The sequence below is a fragment of the Ananas comosus genome, linkage group 17 (assembly GCF_001540865.1).
Source record: "Ananas comosus cultivar F153 linkage group 17, ASM154086v1, whole genome shotgun sequence".
NCBI lineage: Eukaryota > Viridiplantae > Streptophyta > Magnoliopsida > Poales > Bromeliaceae > Ananas > Ananas comosus.
The window spans coordinates 10,112,424-10,134,862 of NC_033637.1; the positions used below are offsets into that span (position 1 = coordinate 10,112,424).

The 22,439-nt window shown below is 39.3% G+C and overlaps 1 protein-coding gene across 1 annotated transcript in view; it reads right to left on the reverse strand.

The window, feature by feature from the left end:
• Nucleotides 1,823–22,439, reverse strand: part of LOC109723160 (probable acyl-activating enzyme 16, chloroplastic) — a 28,960-nt gene continuing 8,343 nt past the window's right edge. Inside the window, 11 exon segments of the mRNA XM_020251417.1 lie at nt 1,823–1,915; nt 2,019–2,076; nt 2,506–2,648; nt 11,358–11,437; nt 15,950–16,109; nt 16,551–16,688; nt 17,167–17,247; nt 17,606–17,659; nt 18,654–18,812; nt 18,940–18,993; nt 18,995–19,046. Of these exon segments, the coding sequence (XP_020107006.1) occupies nt 1,823–1,915; nt 2,019–2,076; nt 2,506–2,648; nt 11,358–11,437; nt 15,950–16,109; nt 16,551–16,688; nt 17,167–17,247; nt 17,606–17,659; nt 18,654–18,812; nt 18,940–18,993; nt 18,995–19,046 (1,072 nt within the window).

Here is a 22,439-nt window from a genome sequence, read left to right on the forward strand (position 1 = left end):
TTTTTATTTTTCCTTGGGGGGAATTTAGGGACAGGGATGCAAAAAAATCAGAATTGATGGAGCTCTCATCTTTGAATAGAAAAGTAAGTAGAGGCAAAAAATAAATAAAAAATAATTTGTTCTAAAATTATTCTGATATACTAAGAAATGAAGTGAGAGACGAAAAGCTATTTTCTTTTTTTGATATGCCTCGCTTCAGTGAAATACTATTTTCTTCTTTCGATATGTTTCGCTCCAGAGAAATTTCGCTTCTGTGGTGAAACGATAATTAGAGGTAAAAATTAAGGTAAAAATTGTTGAAAGCAGAATTTAATTTTGATTATATATATTGCCTATCTGAGGAAGAGACACCAATAGATTGGCCTAGAAATTGACGATTTTTTTTAAAAAAAAAATTCAGAGGAGTGAGTACAGTTATGATGAAATTTTTACTAAGTAATTTGTTAATTTCGCTTTTCAAATGAATTTGGCTACATTAGATAGTAGCCATAGGGCCCCAAGATGGAAAAAATATCTCACATCTTGTTTCCCAATTTGAGGTGGTCTTTTGTGTAGCAGTTTGTCACGACTTAAAGATTTTCTCCGAGATTTTCCTTTCAACCCGTTAAGTCCGTGACAAGTTGCACTATATTATCTATATTTCAAGCCAATTAAATTTTTTTTTAAAAAAAAGTATTACACTTTTTTTAAAAAAATCATAATGAATATGTAAATCCTAAGACTTCGTTTGGTTCGGATATAAGAAAGAACTAGTCATACCGGGAATAAGTACAAGTATGAGTTTTCGTAAAAACAAGGATATTTTTTTGTTTGGATGAAAATGTGAGTATAAGCTAGAACTAGAAAAATTGTGTTTGGATGGTTATTGGGAATAAGAGAAATAGTTCATGGTTATAAATAGAAAATAATGATATTACCCCTCTCATTATATTTGAATTTAAATTTTAAAAATTAAAATTTTAAATTTTAAATTTTAAATTTGAAATTAAAATTTTAAATTTTAATTTTAAAAATTTTAATTTTAAATATCAAATATTAAATTTAAGATCAAATTTAAATTTGAAAGATATAAAATATCAAATTTAAAATTTAAAAATTAAAAATATCAAATTAAAAATTTAAACTTTAAAATTTATAAATTTTAGTTTTGAAATTATAAATTTTAAATTTTATAAATTTAAATTATAATTTAAAATAAATATATATCTCTCTCTCTCTCTACCAGGTGGGGGTGGGAACAACTTGTTCCCACCCCTCCCATTCTTGTTTGGGTACAAGAGGGGGGAAAAGGGGGTTATCTTGATTGGTTAGGAATATGGTGACGTGGTGACACTGCCATATTCCTTTTTTTTTTTTCCTAAGATTTTAGACTTTACATATTGTATAAGTTTTTTTTTAATCTTATAAAACATATCTTACGTGCAAAGGCTTTTAAAATAAAATTGTAGAATACATCTTATGTGCAAAGACCTTTAAAATAGAATTGAAGACCAACCATCTTTAACGCAAGTGGCAAAGGGTATGGTGGTTGGGGGTCGTATCGGGAAGATTGAAAAACAAAAAATATAATGTTTATCTTAGATAAAAGATGTTTCTGAAAACCAAATATTGTAAAGTGGGGTGCATGTTAATATCCGACACTTTTTAAACAAAATATTGGCTTTTTCAAAGTTTTGAACATCCTGGGTTTTTTTTGTGTGTGCTAAAAGTTGATATTGACATCGTGCAGACAGAGATTGCAGCCCTTATGTCTGTGGCGGATCTGGCATCATTCTTTGTATGATCGTCCATCATGATTTGAGGCCTGATAATAGCAAGTATTTTACTTGTAAAGATTTGTTATCTGCTTGCAGTAACGGGCTGCTACTTTGTCTCTTCGAATTTTCATGGTCTGTGTCATTAAACCGTTCTCAATCTGAATTTGGAAAAATAGAATAAATAAGCTCAATAGAAACATTATGATTAGTAGATACAATAGTGCAAAGTAAAAAAAAGATTTAATATTTGCTAAAATTTACCGTAAAAGGTTCATCTCCTATTGAAATAGGTCCGATATGAAAAGTGCACTCAGAAGTCCTGGAATTAGATAAGAAGCAGTGAATTACTTTTACTGATGAACATAAACAAAATAAATTCGAATTCCATATTAGAGTTTTGAAAATTTTACCATATAATGATATAGAACATGCATAAAAAGACACATTGCTTTTAATTTGCAGTATAAAGATAGTAACTGCTAAATTTGAGTTTAGGGAAATTAAAAACATATTAAGCAATCAAAACATAAAGAAAGGTTACTATATATATATCTTTAATGAAGAGAAAATGATATTGCAGTAGTTATTTCAAACAAAATTTTGCCTAATGTTATGTACTTTGCACATTTCAAAAACAAGAATTCTTTGAAATAAAAGGAGGGAAAAAGGAAAACTCGATCATAACTAAATTTAGCATCTCATTATGTAGCAATTACCATACAAGAATGCTTAAGGGAGTGAGGCTTACCAAGTTCTGATTTCATCATATAGTAAACTCATCATTTTTTCTTTGCTAAGCTCTATTGTTTCGTCGCCGTTGGACATTTTTCGTGCAACTGCTAAAATTTCATCTTTGTTGGGAACAACAAGAGCTCCAAGACGACGTTGGTCCTGCATAAAACAAACGATCAATTAAAGTATCCAACTGAAGAAAACTACTTCTGGAGTCACTACTCGCAAAACTTGACGGCATGTATAACTGACTAATAGCAACACCCTGCTTTCCAGAAGGTCACCCATTTTAGAATTACTTTAGTCGTAGCACACTCGACTCTCTTAATTTATTAGGCCTAGCTATCTCCCAAAATATTATAACCTGATTAAGAGATTTAGCTTTATTATATTTATATATAGAACTATTCTAAATCCTATGGGTGTCACATTCCTCCCCACTTTAAGCCTTTCAAGCATACTTACAAGCACGAAGCGATGTGAGACTCATCTCGCTCGCCTTACCTGATCTTGTCATCTCGCTAGCCCTAGCCGATCTTGTAACTTATGGGGAGCCCCGCTCCACATACATGTAACGATCCGACACGCTAGCAATAATAACTCGTTGGACCCAAACCACCGGCCCAAAATGCTTAAGCTCAGTTACGAGTTTAATCGTATTATATTTTATATATAGGACTGCCTGGGGTCTCACAATCCCCCCTCCTTTAAGCCCTGACGTCCTCATTAGGCTCAGACTCACAAGTACCACGCGATGTGAGACTCGTCTCGCTAGCCTTGTACGACCCTAGCTCAGCCGAAACTCATCTCACACTTTTGGCTACTAATTGGCTCTGATACCAACTGTGACGCCCCAACTTCCCAGGGGTCACCCATCCTAGGACTACTCCCGTCCTAGCACGCCTAACTCTCTTAACCTCTTTGTAACGACCCAGCCCACTAGCAATAATAACTCGTTGGGCCCAACAACCGGCCCAAAATGCTTAAGCCCAATTATTATTAATAGTGTCTAAGTCATTTATAAATCCAATGACAACCCCATTCCCATCCGATGTGAGATTATTAGGGTGTCACAGACTCCCCCCGTTAAGGCCCTGACGTCCTCGTCAGTCCAATCACACACACAGCCCAAGATCACCAGGCGATGTGAGACTCGTCTCGCTAGCCCGTCATCCAGACCTTGGCTCAGCCGAGACTCGCCACACATGTCCAGCTGGTGAACCGGCTCTGATACCAAATGTAACGACCCAGCCCACTAGCAATAATAACTCGTTGGGCCCAACAACCGGCCCAAAATGCTTAAGCCCAGTTATTATTAATAGTGTCTAAGTCACTTATAAATCCAATGACAACACCATTCCCATCCGATGTGGGATTATTAGGGTGTCACACTCTTAGGCCTAGCCACAACTCAAAATGCTTAAGCCGGGTTAAGCATTTCAAAATGAGTTTCCGAGTAGGAAATGTTTTAAACTAATAGATGTGGATTTATGAATAAAGCGGAAAATCCTTTTTAAAACTGTTTCACAAACAGAAAGCTTTTCTTTAAAACGCTACAACGAGGGATAGAAAATCATTTTCACAACTCATATGATAATAATTAAAACAACATTATTTAACTTCATAAAGCCATTTATATCCAATTGATGAAATAAAACTAACTGAACCATAAAATGTATAAGTCATTTATTGTGAGAAAGCAAGATTAGAAACTAAACCAGATGAACCGGGTCAGAAGCTCCATCGACTGCTAAGTACGAGACTCACGCCTCGTCCCGACTCGAACTAGCAACGTCACCTGAAAAATGGTAAGGGGTGAGAATATGTACACACGTCTCCCCTCCCAGTGGGTACCGCAAGCCAACGAAGGCGAGAAGTACTCACCGGCAAAAGAAAGAGATAACCAAGTATATGTGAAGTAAAGTAAAGCAAGGCCTACAGTAGCAAGACAAGTGTAAAGAAAAGAACTGTAAGTATGCATACAACAACCGCTACTATAGCCATATGCGTCAACTGGACGAATAGTCCAAATATATCCAATCTAAACCGTCGTGTCAGTCTAAGGACCTCAGGCAAAAGCCACTCCTTGCTCGCTCCTAGCATGTAACCCTAGCACAAAAGAGAACACCGCTGGGCTCACGGATAAGATATAAGACCACTTTTTTGGAAAAGAACACCTTCCTGCGGGAGATCAGCCCGCTGGTATACGTGAAATGCTCTTAAGCTGTGGCGATCGATGCAGATATGATCAATAGCCAACCGTTGACTAATAGCCAACAATCACCGCCTCTCGGGGCACATCGACTAATAGGTCATCGAACTGTAAGGAAACACAAGTACCGACCACTTAGGTCAATTAGGATGGAACAACTCAACATCCTCCCAAAGGTATGTGAGTACCGACCAATAGGCCACAAGAATGTCACATCAGGCATCAGTATAATTAAGAACTAGCCGTCAGCTACTAGCCGACAATCCTATCCCTCAGGGTACACCGACCTCATAGGTCATCAAACGGCAGGAGTCACGAAACCGACCAACTAGGTCACATAAATGTCAAATCATGGATCAGTGTAATCTATAACTATCCGTCCGCAACTAGTCGACAATCCTACCCCTCGGGGTATATCGACCTCATAGGTCATCAAACAATCGGAATATCTGGGACCAACCAATGGACGAGGTGCAAACAATGTGCGCTCTACTTCTAGATCATGATAGTAAGTATAGAAAACACGAAGTAGAGCAATACATAAAGGTTCACATGGTGTTGGGCTCAACAATGGTAAACAATTGCAATAATAGAGATAAGGTAGAGAGAATATCACTGAGCATGCACCATTAGACCGACTCCGGAACGAAGTACCCACCTGTGTGAATAACACGCCTGTCTCTCGACTGTGGAAGATCGTCAACCGGACCTACGAAGGGTCCACCAGGTTAGTATCTAACCCATATACAAAGAACACTAAATCCACAACCCCACAAATAATATCACGGGGATCGGTTTTCCAAAACCGATTATCGTAACTCGCCGGGAGTCCCAAAAATCGCACCGTTTCCGAGACTCATCAACTCGTGCCATGAGTCACCCGCTACCACAAAACACATCGTTTTGGATGTCTTGGCAGCAAACACAAGGTCACCCATCGAAACAATTATCGTCGGATAATCGTTCGGATCCGGGTTCCCGAAAGTGTCAATTCCGACACCGAAACCCACCGTCGCTCACCCGTCATCTCTGAGCTCTCGAGATGACTATAGTGACAAGCCAATAAGGCTCAACGACAAAACCCAGGGTATTCTAACACCGTCGGATGAAATCCGAATCGAAACCACGTTTCGCCGGCGAATTTCACCGAAAAATGCACCAAAATCGATATTCAATTTTTGCGAAGGGCATCGGACCTTGGACGAGTAGTCCAGAGGTCACCTACCACCCACACGTACTGCCCACACCAGCCACAAGATAGCAATTTACATCAAAGCCCCCACTAATATATAAAATCACATTATTTTATGTAATTTTTGGGGTTTTACGGCTCGATACCGCAAATCGAGGGCTTTCACGGTCAGTTGAGACGCGTACTGATAGGTCTCAATGTGCTCATGGTCCGGAGCACGATAGCTCACTGTGGAGAGCGCGGGAGCGACCCGAAGTTCAGCGAACTATGCGTACTGAACTTAAACCGCGCATATTTCACAAATCGGGGCTTGCTGACCCCAAAGAAGATGAGCACGATGATTAGCACTGATCAAGAATCATCGTGCTCACTTCCAGAGGCATTGGGGTGGCCTTAGATCGCTGCAACAATGCAAACAACCTCGAAATAGTGCACAAACAACAGTAAATTAGCTTATCGGCCAAGGGAAAGTTAGGGCACGACTGGCGGCGGCTCGGCGGCGGGTGCGCCGACGACAGGTGGGTGCGACCGGTGGCGGGAGGTTGCCGCACACGTTGGCCGGTGGCGGGAGGCGGCGGCGGCGACGCTGGAGCAACCTGAGCCAGCATGAGCTCGGCTCGGGTTCAGCTGATCATCGCGGCCACGGCGGTGACCGAGTAGTTGTGGGGCGATGGCGATGGGTCACAAAGGGAGGGGTTTGAGTCACCCTCGGCCCGAACTTGCCCTAGGTATACAGCCGCAAGCTGCTGGGGGCGGCAGCGGCGGCGACCGGCGAAGGAGGTCACCGGGGGTTGGGGCACGACCAAAGGAGGAGCCCAAGGGGAGGGGCCCTCCTGGTTGTGCTCCGGCAGAGGTGGAGGGAGATGGTGGTGGAGAAGATGGTGCAGGTGGCAGTTGGCCGGCCGGAGTTCGGCCGGCGGCGGCTGGGGAGTGCGCTACGCACGCGGGTGAGGAAGGAGAGGCGGCTGGGGGTCAGCTGGAGCTAGGGTTAGTGTTTTCTTCCATGAAAACCCTAGTTAGTTTATATATACAAGGTGGTAAACTTGCAATTAACCCACCAAGGATTGGTATTTTTAGCCGAGTCCCTCATAGCGCGAGTAAAATGCGTGTACGTACCTCCACGTTTGATTTCACACAAAACAGTACATACACAAAACAGTACATAAAATATAGGGCTTTTTGCAAAATTTCCGTTTTGCAACTTATGACCCCTCCTCGATCCTCGCGCGATATCAGGAGATCCGTCCGTCAGACTTGCGAACGGACTGCGCCAGCGCGTTCAGCATGTCCGTGGCATTGACATCACTATGTTGTTTCGCCTGATTTGGTCGCCGATTCGCGACAAAACCCATCGTCTCCCGATCCACCACATAACACCTATATATATATATATACNGGTTCAGCTGATCATCGCGGCCACGGCGGTGACCGAGTAGTTGTGGGGCGATGGCGATGGGTCACAAAGGGAGGGGTTTGAGTCACCCTCGGCCCGAACTTGCCTGCCCTAGGTGGCCACAAATTGCCAGGGCCAGTAGTGGCGGCATGCGGGAACGGCGGCGACCGGCGAAGGAGGTCACCGGGGGTTGGGGCACGACCAAAGGAGGAGCCCAAGGGTGAGGGGCCCTCCTGGTTGTGCTCGGACAGAGGCTGAGGAAGGTGGTGAAATAGATGATGGTGCAGATGGCGGTTGGTCGGCCGGAGCTCGGCTGCAAGCAGCTGGGGAGTGCGCTGCGCACGCGGGTAAGGAAGAAGAGGCGGCTAGGGGTCAGCTGGAGCTAGGGTTAGGGTTTTCCTCTATGAAATCCCTAGTTAGCTTATATATACATAGTGGTAAACTTGCAATTAAGTTCACCAAAGATCGGTATTTTCAGCTGAGTCCCTCACAGCATGAGTAAAATACGTGTACGTACCCCCACATTTGATTTCACGCAAAATGGTACATAAAATATAGGGCTTTTCGCAAAATTTTCATTTTGCCACTTACGACCCCTCCTCGATTTTCGCACGATATTAGGAGATCCGTCTGTCATATTTGCGAACGGACTATGCCGGCACGTTCAGCACGATCGAGGCATCGAACCCATGATTTTGCTTCATTCGATTTGGTTGCCAATTCGCGGCAAAAGCCATCCTCTCTCCGATTCTCCAAAACCACAACTATATGTGTAAATAAATCAAACAAACCTCAAATTCAAATTCAAATTTGAATTCCCTACCATTGGTAGGTACTCGAACCATCCTCCACTCTACTCCAGAATACACGAACGGAGCACGAGAAGTTTTACAACACAAGAACAACAAAGAACAAAAACCCTCTTTGCAATAAAATCCAATTTTCTTGGAACCCGTGGGTCAAAACCAAACTCCGTCAGCGCCAATGGGTCCAGGACAATAGGACCATTAAAATCGAGCTATTGGGTCACTATAAATGGAATCTGATACTCACCAGAAGCCATACTACTCATTGGTCTCTCTGGAAAAACCCGAGCTACTATTCACTTTAAGTGATTAGTGAAGATCGCGTAACTTCTCCATCCTAACTTGTTTTCTTCTGAAACTTGGCGAGTGCTTATGTAATTGAATTACATAAAAATATCATCAATAAGGAATTTAACTACACAGCAAAATTCTCAGTCCTCACAATACAACGATTGTCAATCGGGAAGTCGCGTTCTGCCCGCTGTATAATCCTAGCTCAGCCGAAACTCATCTCACACTTGTTGCTAGTAATTGGCTCTGATGCACACCACTTCCCAAGGCGTCACCATCTTAGAACTACTCTAGTTGTAGCATACTTAATCCTCTTAATCTCTTAGATCTAACCATCTCTCAAAATATTATAGCATGGTTACGAGGTTTAGCCCTATAATATCTTACTAGTGAAGGGACCCGCGCTTTGCAGCGGATAGAAACCGTAGCAGTAATTAATAATATGAAAATATTAAACATTCTCGTGTGTATCTCACTTGGTACATCCACCAAAGGTCTCTCAATGTTGGCGGAGGATATGGGCCCGACGATGCCTTCTCCGGCGATGGTGATAGTGACGGCGACAACGATCCCTCCGACCGCGGCGGAAGGGGAAAGTGGGCGCGCATTCATAAGAGAAAGAGAGAGAGAGAGAGAGAGAGAGAGAGAGAGAGAGAGAGAGAGANCCTCTTAATCTCTTAGATCTAACCATCTCTCAAAATATTATAGCATGGTTACGAGGTTTAGCCCTATAATATCTTACTAGTGAAGGGACCCGCGCTTTGCAGCGGATAGAAACCGTAGCAGTAATTAATAATATGAAAATATTAAACATTCTCGTGTGTATCTCACTTGGTACATCCACCAAAGGTCTCTCAATGTTGGCGGAGGATATGGGCCCGACGATGCCTTCTCCGGCGATGGTGATAGTGACGGCGACAACGATCCCTCCGACCGCGGCGGAAGGGGAAAGTGGGCGCGCATTCATAAGAGAGAGAGAGAGAGAGAGAGAGAGAGAGAGAGAGAGAGAGAGAGAGAGAGAAAGAGAGAGAGAGAGAGGGAAGGAGGTGATGGTGTATAGCAAAAGATGAGAGATAGAGAATTGATGAATATATTGAAGATAAAGAATTGAAAGTATGTGGAGGAAAGGAAAAAGGTCATGATGAATAATTAGAGATAAAGAGGTTAGGATTGTAGATGGTAAGGGGACCATTTAAATATATTAATTGGAAGTTAGATAGTGGAACCCATTAATTGAAATATAATGGATGGGAGGGAAGTGGTCATTATGAATAATTGTAGATAGAAACGATACAATTGAATACACTAATTGAAAGTTTGGTTAGTGGGATCGTTAAAATGCATATTGAAAATTTGGTGAAGGGAAGAAGAAGAGTCACATGCTAGTGAGGATGAAAGAGAACTTGCCACGTGACAATAAACATTAGGAATTCATATAGGTTAATAGATATATGGGACTATTCTAAATCCTAAAAGTGTCACATAAATCATGGCAATTCAAAGTGTATTTTTGCATGGTCGAATTTGTGATTAAGATCAAATATATGATTTATTCTCAATATTGTTGTTCACAAGTTTTCTATGGAGATATTGAGTTAGTTATAATTACTATTCATAAAGGAGATATATGAACCTCCACAATTAAGGGTTGGCATTGGTCATTTCAGTTTAGTTTTTGCATTTTTTTTAAAAAAATCGAACTGAACCGAGTCAAGGGAATGAACCGAACCGAAATAATCCGTTCGTTTTGGTTCAGTTTATTTGATTTTACCAAAATAATTTTATTTAATTTAAATCTTTTTAAACTACTAAAATAATATATAATCATGATTAATTTTTAGAAAATATTAATATATGACAATCATAATTAATATATCTAATTATATGATTATAGTTTAAAATTACTACACAAATTTTTAAAATTTAAGACTAATACATGTTAAATTTTGGGTTATTTGGTTAACACAGTTTGCCGATTTCTAAATTTTGGAACCTAACCGAGTTGAGTTATACATGAAAACCGAATCGAACCAACTAATTTCGGTCGGTTTGGTTCGGTTCGAACCAAATAACGCTCCCTTATGCACAATATAATATAATCACCTTGCAGAGTTGATTATATAGGTTTTTATTCGCTCTCTCAATAACAATTCTTGTTGTTTCACTTTTGTTACCCCCCCAATAATCGTACATTAGATGTGGTTGGATATACAAGAGACTCTAAATACTAATAATAATAATATCCGAGCTTAAGCATTTTGGTAGCTTGGACCTAATTAGTTATTATTGTTAGTGGGTTGGATCATATTAGTGGGCCTCACATCGCCTGGTGATGTTGGGCTCTGTATGTGATGGTTCATCAGCCGAAAGTGTGAGGTGGGCTTCACATCGCCCGGTGATGTTGGGCTCTGTATGTGATGGTTCATCAGCCGAAAGTGTGAGGTAGGCCTCAAATCGTCTAGTGATCTTGGGTTGTTGGGTTGTGTGTGTGATGGGGTTTATGAAGATGTCTAGGTCTAAACAGAAGGAGTTTATGGCACCCCAGTAATCCCACATCTACATTAGATGGTAACAACAGTTCTTATTGGGTATATAAGAGAGTATGGACCTTAGTAATAATAATAATTAAACGTAAGTATTTTGGGTTGATAATTTGGTCCAACAAATTATTATCGCTAGTGAGCCGAATCGTTACAACTCTGTAACATACTCTAGAATAGACGCGCATGGATAGACGTATTTAATTCTAGTTTATATTTAGATTGTATATATTCCTGTATGATCTTGTTGTTAACTAGGATTATTATTTAGGACTCCTGGTAAAAAAACATACATGGTTTGAAATTGAAATTGAAGTAGAGCAAAGGCCTCAACATTTCACAAATATTTTCCCCATGTTCAAGTGAAATGACGAAGCATTTATGCTAAAATAGTAATCCAAAGATCTATAGTACTAAGATTTTGTTTCTTGTACCTGACCAACAACCACAATTTGATGGATTAATCTACTTCTCATGGCGGCCTCCTCGAGCACTGTGGGTTCGACATTTTCACCTGCAAATTTTTGATCAGTTGTGCTTACGATGAGCAAATTCTGGTGATCAAATACTATATGTAGCAATGACCGAAAAATTTGCAACTGAGTTAATTAAAGCGGAAACATGGTGTATGGTAATGATATGATTTCTGAGTCCGGCTACTATACTCTTATGAGTTTGGACACCTTTGTATTTATAAGTTTTCGGCTGTTAGAATTACCCTTTTGATCCGTTAAATTATACTATTCAACCAACCACCCATTCCTAGGAAACTAATATCATTCTAACAGAAGACCACTATCATCATATCTGCACATCCCTTTATCTAACGGCCGAAAATTTATGAGTACAAAAAAGTCTATATCTATAAGAGTCTAGTAGCCCTATGATTTCTATGAATGTTAGAAAATATATAGAAAATTAAGTAGAGCTTTTCAAAAGATTTATGCGCCTCTAGTACATTGTAACCAACGTTGCATTCCAAGAATAAACATCATTTTCGGTTAACATCTTAAAATAGGACTTTTTTAAACAAATAACTCCACAAAAATTTCTAATTTGTCAAATAACCCTTCTAAAATTTTACTTGGCCAACTAATCTTTTCTTTTGCCAACTCAATGCCATGATGAACAAACATGAGGAAGACAGTGAATAATTCGCTGTCTTTAAAAAGCGGTAAATCATCCACCATTTTCAGATTATTATCATTTTTTTATATGTTGTGTAAGGAAGTGAATTCTCGAAATCCGAGAGTTGTACTTCGTCCAAGATCGACTACTTGTCGAGTGAGTATCCTTCGGAAAAGCTAAAGTTATTCAAAACACAAAAAGTGCATTGGAAACGTGTCCGCGAGAGCATATAGTGCAAAACATGCACTGGGCTAAAATTGCTCTCGGGGACCGGTCCCTAGCAGGGAGAGACCGGTCCCCGAGGCTGGTGGTTGCTGGGGATCTTTGATGCAACCAGTCCCTGGTTGAGGAGACCGGTCCCCGTGTGCGACGCCAGCAAGAGAAGGCCAAATCGGCTAAGTCCTGAAAATCGAGCTCTCGGGGACCGGTCTCTCAAGCGAAGACCGATCTCCCGAGGACTGGTCTCCCGGGAAGGGACCGGTTCCCGAACGCGAGGAGGCCTTCTGGCCACAGGGACTGCTCTCGGGGACCAGTCTCCCCGACGAGGGACCGGTCCCTCTAGGCGTAGAATGCCCAGTGAGGGCTGTGTACAGGGTGAAAAGTTGAGGGGCTAAATTGGATTTTGTTACAATAGAGGGGTATGTAGGCCCCCTCTCTCTCCCTCAGCCTCTCATTCTCTCTCTTTCTCATACTCTCTCTTGCTCCCTCTCTCTCTTTAGAAAAAAAAAAGAAGGAAGAGAAGAAGAAGAAGGAAGAGAAGAAGAAGAATGAGGAGAAGAAGAAGAAGAAGGAGGAGAGCAAGCTAGAGAAGGCTTGGAGCATCTTTCTCTCTTCCTCTCCTCTCCATTGGTGTAGCTCAAGAGGTAAGCTACAAACCCTAGCTTGTAGAACTTAGGGTTTTTGGTGTTTTGAGCTTTAGAAATGGGGTCAAATGAACCCCTAGCACCATTGTTGGTGGATCAAAGCTAGAGTTAGGGTTCCAAATTACAAATGGCAAGATGGGAACCCTAGGGCTCCAAAATGGGGTTTTTAGTAAAGTCTAAGATTGATCTCATTTGAGGCCTTGTAAACCTAATTAGTAGGTCACAAAACGCTGGGGCGAAGTCGATTTCATGATTCGACTAGTGGATTGAGAGCTATCGACGAAATACGGCCGATTTAGCATTGTCTTGGACCAAGAAAGGCTAAAGCCTTTTCGTAAAGTTCGCCGAGGAACATTTCTAAAGCCTCTACATCGATAAAAGATGGGGGGTGCCATTCCGAAATCATCGAACTCCTTTCTATGCCTTAGAATAGCATATGATTGCATCTCTTGCATGTTGCATTATAGGATTGCATAGTAGTACCTTTTCTTATGCTTTCTAATTGATAACCTAGTGTACATGGAACGCTTGGTGACTTGGATAGGTGAGGATTGGGTCGGAACAAGAATCCTATAGTGCTAAAGAAAAGAGATGAAACACGATGGGTGTTTGGTGACATAGAAAGTAGCATTTAAATGCTAAAGAACAAACGAGTGGCATCAAATGTTCAAGAACATATCGAGTGGCATTAATGTAGTGTATTTGACACTAGAGGTCAATGGACCTAGGGATAGGTGGATCCCTTAGAAAATGCCTTGTGAACAAAGAATTTAGAAAAGCTAAATAACATTGCATGAATGTCGGGAACAGATGATTCCGCGAGAGATGTTGACCCTAGTTCACAGGGTATCCTCACATGGAGAGGATATAGACGAGTGTCTATTGAGATGTTGGCCCTAGAGGTAGGGTGTCCCCACATGGAGGGGATAGATCATGCTCACGGTCTGCTTTGGGGTGGTATAGCCATCTATATCCTCACATGGAGAGGATTGTCGTCGAGTACTCCGGAGTGTCGAGCGATTTGGACCACTTGGAGGTTCGGACCACTTGGAGGTCCGCAGACGGTCCCGGGTCTGGGAGCACAGGGAGCTCCCCACCCAATGGGATGGCAAAGTGAGTCGAGGGCGAACCTAAGGGCTTCGCTGCAGATTGGGTAAATGAACAGTTAACAATGTCATGGAACATTATCATTCGAACATGGATCGAATTTGTTAGCATGGTAGTAAACCTTTACTATATGATGCATGCATTCATTATACATGATTATGGGCATAGTAGCATAGTTTTTCTTTATGCCTTTTCAGCTTTTAGATATCTATCTATCTATCTACCTGTTGTTACTTGTGCCCACTTGGACCTAGTGGGGAGACCGGCGGAGTCGGCGACCGAGCCCACTGGGAACTATGGAAGATAGTTCTCATCCCACTCTATTTCCAGTGGTAGGTACAGGTTTACCGAGCAAGGACCGCGGCAGGGGCATCACACCCGATCAGTGAGACCGTGGTAGTATAGTAGCTTTCCTTTTTGCACTAGCACACCTATGTATTTGAGAGTTTCATGTAGGTGAGGTTGGAGAGCTATGTATTTTGGATGACCAAATGTATTCATTTTGAGAAAGGATGTAAATGCAAACTATTGTAATAGTTAGTAAAGTACTCTCTTTATTTCACTTGTTTCTACTTGTGGATTACTTGCTCCTAGTTGATGGCACTGCTTGTGCCCCGTTGAATGTGTATGTTTAGAATTTAAATTTCTTGGGTAAATTCTTGTACACATTCCTATTGTTGAGCCTTGGGCGGACAGGGTAGGTGCTGTCCGTTCGGCGGTCCGCCCGGCGCGCCCGAATCGTGCCAAATTGGTAGTGGTTTCGGGGCAGGGCGTGACATGTTGTGAGGATTTTTGTGAGCTTTGTGAGCTTGTAAGATTGTATGTGGATTGTTAAAATTTTTGTTGTATTGTTAGGATTGTATGAGTAGGTTGTTAGGATTGTCTGTTATTTGTTGAAATTTTTATGTTTAAGATTATATACGAAATATAGAAAGAAATGATAAATCATTCACTATTTTCTTTACTAAGGAAAAAAAGGGTAAATGATTCATTGTCTTCTAAAGTGTATTAAAGACGGTTAACTATTCACTGTCTTTCAATTGTTTTTCCATTTTGGTGCCGAGTTGAACAAAATAGGGTTATTTGGCCAAAAAGATTTTCACAGGGTCATTTGGCAAATTATAAACTTTTAAAGGATTCAAATGAAAAAAGGTCCCTTAGGAGATGGAGAGAAAATTTTCATGAAAAAGTTGCATACTTCTTTGAACAGCTTTTCTAAAACAACATTTCCACAGAAGATCAAGCTATACTGTTACCCAAACAAAGCTTAAAGCGCAGATTGGTTAATTAAATTAAATTGACTATTATTTAAAATTTTCAAATTTATTCTGAAATTATCAAAATATCCTTCTAAACCCCAAATCTCATTAATAAGCTCCAGGGATTTGGGGATGTTTGAAGAAATTTTTGAAAATAAATAAAGGCATTTTGGTCAATCAGAGATATATTAGATATTTTTGAAGTTTTGAAGGATATATTAGATATTATACAAGAAATAATTACCTATATGCCCTTCAGAACTTTTGAAATATCTTAAATATCTCAACTTTTCTTTTGTTTTAAATATATCCCTCGTATTTTTCTCCGTTATTCAAAAATAATCCTGCTGTTAATACCCTTTAAGTCATCTTGGGTTAAACCTCCTAATTTAAGGACAAATAAGAAAAGTTGGTGACGGTAGAAAGATACATTTGAAAGGGCAAAATAGTAATTTCACAAAGATAACGGTTGTTCCTGGTAGTTTTACTAACAGAATTTAAATTTAGGGGTATATATTTGAATAAACTTGAAACGTTAAAAGAATACTTTTTATATTAGCCTTCTAAGATGGATAAATTAGAAAGTCTAGAATTTTTCAGAAGGATATAAACAATTGCCTGTTTATAGTATAATGCAGGAAAAAAGCGAATGGGGGAAAATTGAGTAACCTGTGCTAAGAAGTATCGTATCCTTTGCTCGTCCTTCAATAACAAGCATTCCCCCGCATTCACAACTGCGTCCTCTGGCATGTTTAGGTACAATCCAACCAATATCACTAGTGTTGAACCTGCCGTCTTCATCCATAACTACTTTTGTGGCTAATGCATTCTGTTGTAAAAAAAAAAAAAGGGGTAAATTGCACGTTTGGTCCTCAAACTATGACGCCAGTAAAACTTTAGTCCTTCCACTCTAACTTGTTGTAATTTCTGGCTTGGACTTTTGAAATTATTGCCAATTTAGGTGCTTAAATATTGACAAATTATTGATGTAAAAGTGATAAAGCATTTTAATTATATGTTATTGTATCATCAATCACAATCGTATGAGTGTTTTCTAGTGTAATAGTAAGGAAGGAGTTTAATTTTTGCTCTTTAAAAAGTCTTAATAGCCATGATAAGATGATTTATCTTATCCAAAAAAAAGACTTGAAGGCCGAATGTAACATCCAATTTTAGACATGTGGTCACACTCTTCATTTACCAAATATATGAACTTCTCAAGTAATCAAATCATGGAGACGTACTGAGTAAGATATTTATGCACTAGTACCTTATAGTAACCTTTCATCACCAGTGGCCCTTTAATTTTGATAACGCCTTTCGAACCGTTCGAGAGTAGATCACCGTTTTCGATGTCCACAACCTTGATTTCTGTGTGCTTCATAGGGGGCCCAACTGTGCCAAGAATCTTTGCGAGACATAACATTTGTTTAGTACGATGGATAAGTATTATTACAATTTAGCTGCAAGTAACATTGCAAGAAAATTAATATTTAAGGACCTTTTTTTTATATATTTAATGAAACTTAAAAGCGTCCCATTATAATCTAGCATCCCATTTGAAAACATTAGCAAATGAAGAGCCACCACGTATATACCGACGCTTATACCAAGCATCGGTATAATATATTTTAACACTTTAGAGCTTCAGGATTTTTGAAATTCTAACGCTTTAAAGCATAAAAAAACTAAAAATAATAGTAAAGTTTATCATTAAATAAATTGATTTGATACAATAGAGGGTTCATATGATGACGCTTTTGAAGCGTCGGTATTTGCTATATTGTAAGGACGCTTGGGGACGCTTTCCCCAAGTGTTGTCTGAAAAACGTCCTTATATTAAGATTTTCTTGTAGTGTAAGATAAAGTTTTCTCTTCTTACGTACATTGTATGCTGGCCGACGTATAGCTATCACAGGGGAAGTTTCTGTTAGACCGTAACTATTTTGTAAATTCACACCAATAACCTGAAGGAAAGAGAAATCATAGTATAATTTATGTTAAAGTGTGGTTATAATTATGCAGAAACCTCTCAATACCCCACTACTCCAAAGACCCATTTGATTTACGCGAAATCACTCTAATATGGTTACAATGTAAAAGGGAAGGTGAAATATCAACACTACTACTTGAAATGATTTGGGAATTAAGAAGAAGAAGAACAATTTTGAACTTTTAAAATTTCTATTAACTTCTACAATGGAGGAAAAATGGAGGGGGTTTTCTTCTCTACTTTTTGGTTGTCGAAGGAATACACTTATGAATCAAGGGAGGTCTTTTGCATTTTAGCCTAGAATAAAGTGCGGTCTTTTGGATTATAATCACCTCAAAAAACCTGTCAATGTGCATTGGTAGACTTCCACCACCACTTATACCACCCTGCAATTTTGCAAAAAATTAAAAGCTTTGGCATTTTATTTAGATATATCGGTATACATATTAGATATTATCCTATATATATAATAGAGTTGTGTTGGAATATTATTAATAGTATGTGAAGAGTGAATACTATCCACTTTTCAACCTTGGATGTCTAGGGTTTAGCGAGGGGTTAGTGGAAGAGTGATAATCAAAGGGTGGAAAAGTGGCATGTACTATTAATAGTAAAACTCTCTCTCTCTCTCTCTCTCTCTCTCTCTTATATATATATATATATATATATATATATATATATGGAGTTGGACTGGGCTACTATTAGTAGCAAAATTCCATTGTTGCTACCAGTTTTTTAGCCTTTGGATCAACTCTTTTCATTATTTTTAACCATTGGATTAAATACTATAACCCAGTGGGGACCACTCAACCCTAGGGGGACCACTCAACTCTAACCGACTAATATCATCCTGAGCCTACAATTTTTCATTCAAGGGTTAAAAACTTGATAGCAAAAAAAACGTTTTACTATTAACAGTATTCCAGCCTAATATATATATATATATATATAGAGAGAGAGAGTTTAGTTTGGATACTATTAATAATATATACTATCTACTTTTCCACCCATAGATCATTAATATTCCACAACCATCACTCAACCCTAGGCATCCAATGGTCACAAAGTGAATAGTATCATACTGTTTATAATATTCCAGCACAAATCTCTCTCTCTCTCTCTCTCTCTCTCTCTCTCTCTCTCTCTACATATATATTAGTCTGACCACTATCCTCATATAAGAACATGAACAATTCATACTATAAACTTTTTAGCCCTTGGATGGCTAGGGTTTAGTGGCGTGGGCGAAATAGTTTTCGATCCAAGGGCTATAAAGCCTATAGTATGCACTATCTTGTTCTCATAAAAGGACCGTAGCTAGACTCTAGATACATCTATCAAAGCAAAAACTAGTAAGTGATAGTACTTGCTTAATTTCACCTTTGTTAACCCAATTGAAGAGTGAATTTTCTTGTAGACCAACTTCTCTCCCAGGTTATGCAAAGGCCACAAAAATGTAGCTAAAATTCTTGCCCACAACCAGTCCATCATAGCAACAAAAGATGAAGGCGAGATAGGATTTTTCGTCAAGAATTTTCCCTTTAATTACCAGATCAACATTTCAAAAAAGAGTCATAATATAATTTGACTACTTTTTTCTATTGAAATATGAGAAATTCATAACCAAATTCTATGGGGAAGGCATGCTATTTAAATTTGTTCAAACCTCATAAACCCTTTTTGCCTCCATGTACACTAAACTGATCTTGATTAACGTTAAGTGCGAGAAACTTCCTTCCGGTAGAGCCTGCATAGATTTGCTTGCAGATTGAACTACAAGAAAGTAAAGACAAAACATCAATTATTTTACTGAAGATGAAAGTTGCAGATTGTGCATAGTTAAACCTTTGTGACTATAATATACTAAATTTCAGTGAAATACACCAAACTTTGGCCGAATAGACAAGTGGGGTCAAAAGTCGTGTTAGACATGATTAGAATGGATTTGCAGAAGTTGGGGCTAAGTTAGGATTGATTGGGAGTCAATTCGAATTAAATCAGAGCTTTGAGAGAAGTAAAAATTAGCTTTTTCATAACTCCAGAACACCAGAAAAATATTTAGGGCACTCGAAACTTTTGGACCCTTTGGTGCCCGTTTGTTAGCGGACGCTCTCACAGAGAGTTGGTCACCTTGAATTGTTAAATATTCGGGCCCAATTTGTCCCACGAGCGGCCTAAAACAATTAGATGGCTTAGCAGGTGCTCTGACTACTTCCAAATGCCTAGTTCGAGAGTTCTGGAGCTCTTTTGCTTAGGACTTTCGGATGCCCGAAATATCGAGCAGGCCTCGAAACATCTTATGGGGGCTGAAGTTGATTAAATTGCAAATTTGAGTTGTTACAAGGCTTTTGTGTAATTATAGCACTTTTATAAATATCCTCTCATAGCCTAAACCCCCTCTTTCTAAGAGAAACTAAGCCCTAAAAATTCTATTGTTGCCATCCACAAGCTCCATCTCTTAGCAAACTTTGAGAAAGACAAGAACTCATGGGAAGGAGCTCTAGGAGGAAGCAAGCAAGCCTCTCAAGTCTCATTTCTAAGTTGGCAGAAGTCGAGGTGAGTTATGTTGGTCTTGCTTCCCGGAGGGTCACCCATTATAGAGCTACTTTAACCCTAGACTCACTAACCCTCTTAACCTTTTGGGCCTAACCACCATTCAAAATATTATAGTATGATTAAAAGGTTTAGTCCTACTATACTTTATATATAGGGCTTTTCTAAATCTCAAGAGTGTTACATTCTTGTCTCTCGTTAGGCTCAAACACACTCATGAGCTTCAGGCGATGTAAGACTCGTCTCACTAGCCTTAGTCGACCATATGGTGAGCCGCACTCTTGCCCACTGTATGACCCTAGCTTAGCAAAAACTCATCTCACACTTTCAACTAGTGATCGGCTCTAATACCAATTGTGACACATCGCTTTCCAGGAAAGTCACCCATCCTAAAACTATACTACCTCTAAACATGCTCAACTCTCTTAACTTTTTAGACCTAGCAACTGCCTAAAATACTATTACTAGGTTAAGAAGTCTAGCCTTATTATATCTTATATATACATAGGACTAATTTAAATTCTAGAGGTGTCACAAGTTATGAGGTTTTTGAGTTGAATTTGGGCTTTTCTTAGATTGGGCTTTCCACGAGTTCTAAAATGGTTAGAACTTCTTCTTTAGGATTGATTAGAAGCCTTAACACAAAAATTTCACTTTACAATGAGGTTTTGCTAGCTATGGTGAGTTTTTAGCCCTGCGAGATGGTTTCTGGGATATGTATGCAGCAGTTGGTTTTAGTTTAAATTGTATTGGTGGAAATTTTTCATTTAGGTTTGATTTTAAGCCTTGAGTGGTCAAAAGAGGTTTGCGAAGAGGTCTTCTAAGTCTAGGTGGAGAATACCATTCGAAATGGATTTGATTCTCTATCTAAAGATTTCTCATTCTTGCTTTTCTAGCTTGGTTTTCATGGTTTTCTTCTTGCAAGAATAGATCATTTCCTCTCATGTTCATGTTGAAGCTTTTGTAGCAGCCAGGAGGTGCTCTAAACGGTTAAATGTTCTTGCATGCACAATATAGTTGGTCCTCCTATTATTTATGAAAACCTTGCATTTAAATTCATATAAAGCTTAGAGCATATGCTCCACATTGTACGAATCCGTTAGGGTGGTAGTTACTTGGACACATGAACCTAATTGACATATTGAGGACATTTGACATAGGAGAAAACTATGATGAGAATATAGTGACATTGAGTAAACGATAAGAACTTGCATGTAGGTAAACATAAGGACATATGAGTGAACCATTTGAGGTAACCATAATGTTGGTTGAAACATAAATGTGAGTTGTGGCTTAAGTTTGCAAGACCGTTATACGCTTTTGGCATCACTTGTAGAGATCCCGACTCTGCAAACCAGGGCCTTCCAGAAGTGTTCTGAGAGTAGCTTGATTATTATTAGCTCCTTTATGCCTTAACTTAGGATCATTCAATTATTCTCGGGCCCTTTGTGCTTGCCAAATAGGGATTAGTTCGATTATTCTCGGCTTTCCACGAGGCGTTGGTTATTAAGGACCGGATCCCAGAGTCGGTCAAGGTTATTGGGTATATTGATAGTTCTTTCCCTAGAGTATTTCTTCTATCATGCTCAGTCATAGCTAGCTTTATTTATCTTACTTATCTCCTACTACTACCTCCTTTGGATGGCGGTCCATATAGATCGTCACTTTTGGTAGTTGCACCCAATAGAAACTTATTTCAAGTTCTCACCGCCTTGTTATTGTTGTTTTTCAGAGCCTTCCACTACCTGTGAGGTGCGAGATGACGTGAAAGGTGTCGCGAGCTAGTTAGGCCACTACGTAATTAAGTCGGTCTAACGCAGGAAACTCTTTTGTAAGAAGAAAACTTACATTTAGTTATATTTTGGAAGATGCCAAAATGTAAACTTATATGGTCAAAGGTTATATGTAGAGATGTCAACGGGTCGGATTCGGGGCGGATTTTCAAAAACCCGAACCCGAACCTGACTGCAAACCCGAGACTCGAACCCGAACCCGAACCCGACGGATTTTAAAAATCCATATCCAAACCCGAACCCGACCAAAAATCCGAAACCCGAACCCGAACCCAAAAATTTGAACCCGAAACAATTATTTCTTTTTTCAATATTTCAAAATACATTATATTAAATCTAAAATTTTAAAATACAAATTCAAATATAACATTAAATTTTATATATATATATATTATATATAATACAAAACAAATTCTGGTTCGGGTCGGGTTTGGGTTCGGGTCGGGTACAGTCAAAATCCATATCCGAATCCACATCCGTCAGGTTTCTATTTTTGATATCCATATCCAAATCCATATCCATTTATTATCGGATATATCCGTTTCATTTGGGTTCGGGTTCAGATAAAATTTCGGGTATCCATACCCATTGACATCCCTAGTTGTATGAGAAAGTCTGGAACAAATTGTAAAATATTTAAAGTAATAACTATTCTCACTATGATGTTTTATGGTATATATTCTCATATGTAATATGCAGGTTATAGTATGCTACAGCTTTTTACGAGGAGAAAAAAATTTTGTCTGTTCAACAGGTCTATTGCATGCACTTGGGCGGTCTCAGTGCATGACAGTGACGGAGTCAATAACTGCCTTCTATG